The sequence below is a fragment of the Prionailurus viverrinus genome, chromosome B3, assembly GCF_022837055.1.
Source record: "Prionailurus viverrinus isolate Anna chromosome B3, UM_Priviv_1.0, whole genome shotgun sequence".
Classification (NCBI taxonomy): Eukaryota; Metazoa; Chordata; class Mammalia; order Carnivora; family Felidae; genus Prionailurus; species Prionailurus viverrinus.
Genome location: NC_062566.1, coordinates 35,041,557 through 35,050,965, shown reverse-complemented (window position 1 = coordinate 35,050,965; position 9,409 = coordinate 35,041,557). Strand labels below are relative to the sequence as shown.

The following is a 9,409-nucleotide window of genomic DNA, read 5'->3' as shown; positions in this document are numbered from 1 at the left end:
CCTGTGGCCTGAGAAGGGAGAGATGGCCCTGGCCCTGGGGCTAGGAAGGCTACATCTAGAAGGCAGGACACACACAAAGTACTTAATTTACATTTTTATTTGACTAGTATTATCATAAAACCCTTAGCCCTACTTACTTCAGCTTGGCGGTGCTGCTTGGGTCTGCCTTTTTATACCCTCTGCTATCTTTTTGTTTTATAGTTTACCCTGATGCTACTCAGTACCCTCTCCATTTCAATTTTTTTCTTCATGGATTTCCCCTGGAGAGAGGAGTCCACAAGAGCTGGCCTCCTTGCAGGAAAATTTAGAAATAGCCAGTAAGATCATCAGAGAGGATGGAGTCTAACTCTCTCGTTTGATGGATATGGAAACTCAGGCCCAGAGAAGTTTCCAGTACATTACTGGTGTTCAGTTGAACCAGGCTGCATAGGCCCTCTTCCTTTGTATCTTTCTTAAGGAGGACCTGAAGCAAAATGTCCAGATTCATTCTTCTTGCTTATCAATAGCTCTCATCTTGGATGGAGGTCAGTTGATAAGCCTCAGGTTTCAAGAATGCTGGATTGAAATGATTTTATTTTTTTTTTTTTAATTTTTTTTTTTTCAACATTTATTTATTTTTGGGACAGAGAGAGACAGAGCATGAACGGGGGAGGGGCAGAGAGAGAGGGAGACACAGAATCGGAAACAGGCTCCAGGCTCTGAGCCATCAGCCCAGAGCCTGACGCGGGGCTCGAACTCACGGACCGCGAGATCGTGACCTGGCTGAAGTCGGACGCCTAACCGACTGCGCCACCCAGGCGCCCCAAAATGATTTTATTTTTTATTACACACCTACCAGAATGGCTAAAATTAGAAAGACTGAAAATACCAAGGATATAAGGCAACTAGAACTTTCAAGAATTACTTGTAAGTATGTAAATTGATCAGAACACTTTGTAAAACTGCTTATCTCCTGTGTCAACTATACGAAAAAAAACCAAAACAAAACCAGGAACCAAAAACCCCCAAACTGCTTATCTACTAAAGCTCAACATACACCTACTCTATGACCTTGCATTTCTACTCCTATGTATTTATCCAAGAGAATTAAGCACATTTATACACTAAAAGACAATTACATAAATGTTGATTGCATTCCATTATTTATTTATAATAGCTAAAAACTGGAAACAATGCAAATGCCCTTCATCAAGAGAATGGATAATTTGTGGTATATTCATACAATGAAATGCAATACTGCAGATACCAACAAAAACCATTCCATTTATATGAAATTCAAGAACTGACAAAAGCTACTCTATGGTGAGAGAGGTCAGCATAGAAATTTGCGGGGTGGGGGTAGATGGGAGGCAAAGGTGTATTGATATGAAAGAACCTCTGGGATGCTGGAAATGTTCCGGATCTTGATCTAGGTGGTAATTAATTACACAGATATAAACGTAAGTAAATATTCAGCTTAAGCTAAACATTTAAAATGTGCTCATTTCCTGTATGCCTCAATTTTTTTAATGCCCTATAATTGGGGGCACCTGAGTGGCTTAGTCAGTTGCGTGTCTGACCTCAGCTCCGGTCATGATCTTATGGTTCATGAGTTTGAACCCCTGCATTGGGCTCTCTACTGTCAGTGTGGAGCGCACTTCAGATCCTCTGTCACCCCTCTCTACACCTCCCCCTCTCATACTTGCTCTCTCTCTCTCTCTCAAAAATAAATGAACATTAAAAAAAAAAAGTGCCCTATGTTAAGTGAAATAAGCCATACAGAGAAAGACAGATACCATATGGTTTCACTCTTATATGGATCCTGAGAAACTTAACAGAAACCCATGGGGGAGGGGAAGGGGAAAAAAAAAAAAGAGGTTAGGGTGGGAGAGAGCCAAAGCATAAGAGACTCTTAAAAACTGAGAACAAACTGAGGGTTGATGGGGGGTGGGAGGGTGGGGAGGGCAGGTGATGGGTATTGAGGAGGGCACCTTTTGGGATGAGCACTGGGTGTTGTATGGAAACCAATTTGACAATAAACTTCATATATTGAAAAAAAAAAGTGCCCTATATTGGATCTGCATTGTATTAAAGGCCATGCAATAAAAACACGTTTACCATTTCAAAAGCATTTTTAAAATTCAAGACTATCAAGTTTATTGCTTTCACCATCCCCCATACCCAGCAGATTACTTCACCTCCAACAGGTTTGTCTATTACCAGTTCCTCCTCACTGACAGGTGGAGCTGCCAAGCACATATTTGATTTGGCTCCAGTTTAACAAACTTCTCTGACCCCCATGTGTCTGTGGGACATAGTACAGACGCCTGATTGAAGCAAAGACTTTCCTATTTCATTTCCCATCTGCCTTTCCAGATCCAGGGTGACCTCTATTCTCCATGTCCTTAACCCCCAGTACACAGAACCTTCCATAGCTCTTCACCTTTGGACGCTGGCTCTATGCTTCCGCTATCCTACCTCTGCTTCTTTCTCTATCAAATTTCCTTCTCACATTTCATTGTCCAGCTTTTAAGGATTCACTCTCAAATGTCCACCCATTGGGTTTCCAAAACCCTCATTTCCCACCTTCCTGCCTTTGTAAGTTCAGCACATTCACCATATGTAAAACTCTCTGTATTTTATATGATCCACCCCTGAATTAAGTGTTTCCCAAGAGCCTGTCTCATTTCTTCTTTTTAAATTTTTTTAACGTTTATTCATTTTTGAGAGACAGAGAGAGACAGAGCATGAGGACAGAAGGGGCAGAGAGAGGGAGACACAGAATCGGAAGCAGGCTCCAGGCTCTGAGCTGTCAGCACAGAGCCTGACAAGGGGCTGGAACTCAGGAACTGTGAGATCATGCCGGGAGCCCAACTGGGACGCTCAACCGACTGAGCCACCCAGGCGCCCCGAGCCCGTCTCATAGCTCTTCATCTCTGGATCCCTGTGCTCAGCACTTTGCTAAATAAATAGGTGCCAACAGAACTGAATTATAAGTCTCATTTTTGTCCCAGACTTCTGGTTTTCATAGTAATGTTGCTTCCCATTATTAAACTCTTCACTGCAGCAGACTTAGGGATGAAAGTGGATACAGACAAGATAGCTTAAATTAGACATAAATTAGTGTTGTATCTAGTCTGGGTCCCTTACTTTAAGAGAGAAAAGTCTCCTGCTCTGGCCAATAGGATAGCCACTATTATGTCGCTGTTTAAATTAATTAAACGTTGGGGTGCGAGTGGCTCAGTCAGTTAAGCTTCCGACTTCAGCTCAGGGCATCATCTCCCGGTCTGTCTGTGGGCGCTGTGCTGACAACTCAGAGCCTGGAGCCTGCTTCAGATTCTGTATCTCCCTCTCTCTCTGACCCTCCCCCATTCACACTGTGTCTCTCAAAACTGAATACATATTAAAAAATAAATTAATCAGAAGTAAATAAAATAGAAAATTCAATTTCTCAGTCTCACAAGCCACATTTCAAGTACACAAAGTCTCATGTGGCTGGTGGCTACCAAATCGAACAGCGCAGAATGGAACATTTCCATCACCGCATAAAGTTCTATGAGACTGCGCTGAAAATTTCGGGCCTTTACATTTACTCTTCCCTCTTAGAACACCCTTCCACCCTCTTCCCATACTCCTTCCCCTATAATATCAACATTCTTATTGTGTCTGTAATTACAGGATTTCGGGACAGCAGGGACTGTGTCTTACTGCTTTAGCTCCAGTGTTTAGCTTCGAAACCCAGCGCAATTGATAGGCTCTCAATAAACGTTGAAATAAATAGGTGATAGAACGGGGTGATCTTCCAGATACATCAGTCCCAATCCCTTTCTCACGCTGATCAGTTCTTTATGAGTCTCCAGGACTTTTCATTTTTAAGCCTATCTTAAAGCATCGCCCCGGAGAAGAGGGGAAAGGGCCTTGCATGCACCTGCTGACTCCCAACTCCCCAAACCGCTGTATCAAGCTCTGGCGTCACTCGTGCTGGGCCCGCCCCTTCCCACTTCTGCGCCCCGTGCCGCCCCCGCCCTGCTCGCGCCAAGGTCTAGAGCTCGCGCCACCGCCCCCCTCCCCCGTCATTGCGCAGGCGCAGCCTGCGAGCGTGGGGTGTCTCGAGGTTGGCGGCTGCCGGCGCTCAAGAGCGCAGGGGTTTGTGGCCTGCGTTCGACCGGCACCAGTCTCTCACTCTCCGAGGCAGCGAGGCGCAGCGATCCGTCTCCCCGGGCCCCGTGCGGTGTGGCCATGGAGAATCAGGTGCTGACGCCTCACGTCTACTGGGCTCAGCGACACCGCGAGCTGTATCTGCGCGTGGAGCTGAGTGACGTACAGGTAAAGGCCGCTGCGGGCGGCGGGACGAACGCGGGGTCGCAGCTCCCGGGACCCGCCGATCCCCGCCACTCTCTTTGTCCCAGTGCGCGCTGGAGAGCCTGCAGTGCACCAACGGGCTCGGCGACGCGGTGCACTTTCGGCGTCCAGGCCCGGGCAGGAACTGGCCCTGGTCGAGGCGCACCCGCACACCACGGGCCTGGGGCGCGACCCCCTGAAGGCTGCAGGTACCTTCGGGTGCTGCATGAGTCCTGCGCGGGTCTCAGAGGCTGCCCGGGCCTTCTCTTTGTTCGCAGTTTGAGGCCTGATGGAGCCCGAGCCCGGCCCTGGAGGCCTGGCCGCCGGGGTTCGAGTTCGCCAAGGCCCTTGGAGACGTGGGATGAGCTCGTTGGGCCAGGGGTTCAGAGTGACCGTGGCTTGCTAGGACGCCTGGCGTTCGCCTGAGAGGTCCAGCTGGGCCTGTCCGACGTTCACAAGGCCCGCCGCTGCCCCAGAGGGGCCACACCCACCTTCCAACCGTTCAGTGATGGAAATCATTCTTGTTAATTTTAATTTTAAAATCCGGGGGACCCCGAGAAAGTGATTTCCGCCCCTATTCTGAAGGCTATGAGCTCAGGTTTGAGGAGTTGCATAGAGAACTTAAAAATTAAGTTACATCGAACATTTATGTTTGATTTCCTTAGCCTCCTCCATGAACAAGCTGTTGCCCCCTAAATGGTGGAGATCCCACGACCTGTGTAGCCTCTGCCTCTGTCCAGAGCATCCGGGATTCCAGTCTTTGAGAAACTGGAGTTTTCAGTGTGGAATGTTCTTTCCCCAGTCATCCTTACTCCCTACTTCTCCCTGATATCTGTGGCAATTCGTAACCTCCTTCACTCCACTCAGCTCACTGCCTCTGAGTCAGGCGTTTGTGCTCCTGTCCCTCTGCCTGCCTGGCATATTGTCTTGTGAAGTGAGTGTAGGTGCTCTTTCAGTGTAGATTTGAATTTGTTGAGTTGAATCTGTTTCTGGAATTTAAACCTGTTTTCCCGTTGAAAGATAAAGACAGTACTGGCCAGAATGCCTTTAAATAGGATGTGACATTGCATGGTGTGTCATTTAATGTATTAAACCAGACTGAATTATATTTTTGCATCAGAAGATGAGTAAATGTCCTGTGCTCTTCAGGGTGTTGTAATAAAGAAGGAAACAAACAAAATCTTTGTTGATGGGAATCAAAGTCCCCATTTGGAGAGGGTTCTCACTCAATAAGTGTGGAATGTGTGTTAGTTATGACAGTCTCTTGTTAAAAAGTATTTAGTCAAGCATTATGTAGACCAGTTAAACTCAGGCCCTGTCCTCTCTAGATGTTATCATGTAATAAGGATGTACTATTCTGGGATACTTTTGAAGCTGCAAACACTAAAGGTGTTTAAGGGCATAGGGGGGTGGTGGTGGAAAGAAATGGAAATTAGTTGGACAAATGAATGCATCATACTTATGTTTGTCTTAAGAGATCTCAACCTCTTAGTTGAGAAGTATGAACACATGTTCATCACACTTGGTATGTTTAGAAACACGAAAAGTTTACATTTGAAATGTGTTATAGATAAGGAAATGTAAAGGTGGAGGAAGAAAATGGAAGTTTCTTTTGGATAGAGAATCCTTTTATGTTTGGGAAAAAATACATTTTTCCTCCAAAAGCAACATGTTAGTACCGTTCGTAAAAGAAATCCTCTACCTTGTGTGGGGTACTAGAGATTTATAAAGATGAGTCAGATAGTCTCAGCTTTCCAAGGGCATACTGTCTAGAAGAAGCATATTATCTTATACAAACAAAAAGTTTTGTGTATGGGTATGTTTATTGGTAGAATTAGAGTTGACTATGAACCAGGTCTCCTTTAACCTGGTGTTAAAGGAATTTGTTACCTCTCTTTTGTTTAGTTAGACATGACCTTCAGAAATAAGATGAAGTGTTCTTTTCAAACTGAGATTGGAAGAACTTTCCAGAAAGAGAAAGGCATAAACTTTTGGGTTTTCTGACTTGTACCGTGTCAATGCATGACAGCCAAAGACTGCCAGAGAAATACCTCTAGTTGAACAGGTTGGGTTTATTATTCATTCCAGCAAGGAGAGCATAGCCCATGGGGGACAATGGTGTCTCATTAAGGGGGTTGGAACTGATTGTAGGATTTGGATGCTGTCAGAAAACAGGGACAATTCTGTGGTTGGTTATCTGAATACATCTTATCTGTTGGGAGGAGAGACTAGCAAAAGAATAAAAGTAATTGGTAGAGAAGTAGCAGTCACTCATTTTGGCCAAGAGAGAAAGGGTGTCTGGTATTTTGTGGGTAGCATAGTGGCCATGTTTTTGTCTGTGCTTACCCAAAATTATGAAATGACCTTTGTCTCATTTCATTCATGTTTCATAATAACCTTGTCCGAGGTTGGTATTCTGTGCCATTATGCCTAATAGGAGAATAATGTGGCCAAGCTGTGACAGGCCACCCTCTGAATGTCAGGGGCTGCCCTTTCTTTTTAATTTCTCACTTAACTGCCCAGTGAAGGGCTGTGGACCTGTGATTCAGGGTCCGAATGAAGCAATGCACTTATTCAGTGAAAACCATTTGCAGCGTGCCTACTACTCTTATCTCATTAAGCTAGGTGCTGGGTTTTTGGACAGCTCTCTGTTGCTCCCTGCTTTCTGGCATGTTTCACAGCTTCTATGTTAGTGAGTTTTAGTGTTGAATTCCAATTTGGGGGCAGCAGCTCCCCTCCCGTCCCTTTCTAAGACACAAAGAACTGTCCAGTTTTCACGTCTCCATCTGTCTTTGGAGGTACAGGGTTAGTGGCTGCGGAGAAACCACTACTGATATGAGGAGGAATAGTATACAGTAAAGGCTTCAACTGCAGCATTGTCTGAGTTTGAGGTAAGCAGTAGCAAAGATGCCAGCTGGAGTCCAGGGGGCTAGGGCAGAGTCCTTTTCACAACAGAGTTTATTTTCAAGATAAGCATAACATACAGGTTTGTGCCAGCCACGGCAACTGTAGTTGTTAGAGCATTTGTTCATTTATCAAGGTTTTTGTTTGTTTTAAAGTTATGTGGGAACAAAGTGCATACCTCTGTTCGGGAGCTGTTTGGCAGATACTGTTGTTGTCCTTACTTGATAGACGGTCTGGTAGAAAGAGTGGTAACTGAAGACATGAGGGTGGGTTCTTGCTCTTCTACTTACCGTCTAGGGGCTGTGGATAATTCACTTAACCCTCATGTGTCTCAGGTTCTTCACACAAAGTTTGAATACCCCTCATTCACAGGATTTTTTTTTAAGTTTGAATTGGATCATGGATTTGAACGTGCTTTGTAAATTCTAGTTTGCTATTCAAATGAAAGGGATTATATTGTGATGTTAAACGTTAGATGAGAGAAACCAAAGAGCAGTAGACCAAGGTAGAGTCTATTAGCAGAGTTATCCGTATATGGTATCACACGTATTGTACGACAGAGGTGGCTTTGCGTATGAATAGGGGAAAGGATGAACAATTCGGGAAATTATTTGGGGATGACTGGTAATCCAGATAACAATATGAGGGGCCCCTGGGTGGCTCGGTCTGTTCAGCATCTGACTCTTGATTTTGGCTCAGGTCAGGAGCCTGCTTAAGATTCCCTCTCTCCCTCTGCCCCTCTCCCCTGTGTGCACACACTCTCTCTCTCTCCAAAATAAAAAATAAGAAACCCCCAAACAACAACAGCAATGGCAACAACAACTACAAAACACAGATAGCAAAAAGATAAAATAAGATCTTGCCTTATGTCATACACAAAAGTTAATTCCAGGTGGGTTAATGACCTGAATGCAAAGCAAAACTACGAAAAGAAGATATAGGAGACTGTCTACGGTATTGGACCAGAGAAGAATGTGTTAAATAAGACACACAAAGCATAAACCCTAAAGATTAACAAATTTAAGACAAACCTGAAGAAGATATCTACAGCACATATCACCGACAAACGATTAACGTCGGAAATATATAAAGAACCACTACAGATCAATTAGGAAAAGACATATTACCCATTAAAAAGGGGGCAGAAAATATAAGCAATTCAGAGTAAAAGGAAACAAGAATGGCCAGTATACCTGAGAAGATGCTTGATCTTAGTTATAATCAGGGACATGTAAATTGAAGGGATAGTGTTCGTTAGTAAACCGGTATTTCTTAGATTGGGAGAGATGAAAAGTCTAACATTATCGGTTGTTGGTGAGATTGTTCAGCAATGGGACATTTTTATACAACTCCCCCTCTGTCAAAGACCACCAGAAACACCTTGTTTTAACAAGTGGCTTTATTGCTTGTTTCAATGAGGGAGAACACGTATTGGGGAATCTTGGGGTATCTCAGTAAGGGGGTGTTAGAAATAAGTGATAACAGAAATCCCAAACTTGGATGTTTGGGAAAGGGTCTAAGGACGTAGGGATTCATTTTAGATTGGATGCTGTAGAAAATGGGGACATTTCTATGATTGGATATTTTGTGGATGGGATAGTGACGTGTTCTTAAGACAAAATTATGAGTTGACCTTACTTTGTGTCATTTTATCATGGTCTCAGAGAAACCTGAGGTCAGCTGGTTTTATTTGAGACTATTTGTGTAGGAGAGCAAAAATGGCTTTGCTGTGAGCTTTAGAACAGCTTGTAATAATTTTGAGATCTAGCTGTGAATGTCAGATCAGTTTCAGCTGTCAGGGCTGCTTATTTTCTTTTTTTAAAAACAGTTTTAAAAGTCCTAAATATCTTTGCATATATAGTTCACTCTTCTGTACATGTAAGTTTAAGCAAAATAAATTAGTGAAATTACTTCTAAACCATCTTCATATTTTAGAACTCACTCTTCTGAATCACCTTCAGCTCAGAGATGTCACTGTCCCTGCTTTTCCACATGGTATCATCCTCTGTGCCATTAAGAGGACCAGAAATGCAGCATTTCTGAGAGAGTGCTCTACATGAGCATTGTTTTTTTTCAAGTCATCAGGACCTATTTATAAGTTTTGATGCGGGCACTTCTTGATGTTACCAGAAGACGTCAACAGAACATTTCCAGAATAGAATCAGGACTCCTACTCCTTCCTCAA

General features: G+C 43.9%; 1 protein-coding gene across 1 annotated transcript in view; it reads left to right on the top strand.

The window, feature by feature from the left end:
* Positions 1 to 4,032: 4,032 nt before the first annotated feature.
* Positions 4,033 to 9,409, top strand: part of HACD3 (3-hydroxyacyl-CoA dehydratase 3) — a 38,032-nt gene continuing 32,655 nt past the window's right edge. Inside the window, exon 1 of the mRNA XM_047863256.1 lies at positions 4,033 to 4,305. Within this exon, the coding sequence (XP_047719212.1) occupies positions 4,219 to 4,305 (87 nt within the window). The 5' untranslated portion in view covers positions 4,033 to 4,218. The remainder of the gene's footprint in view (positions 4,306 to 9,409) is intronic.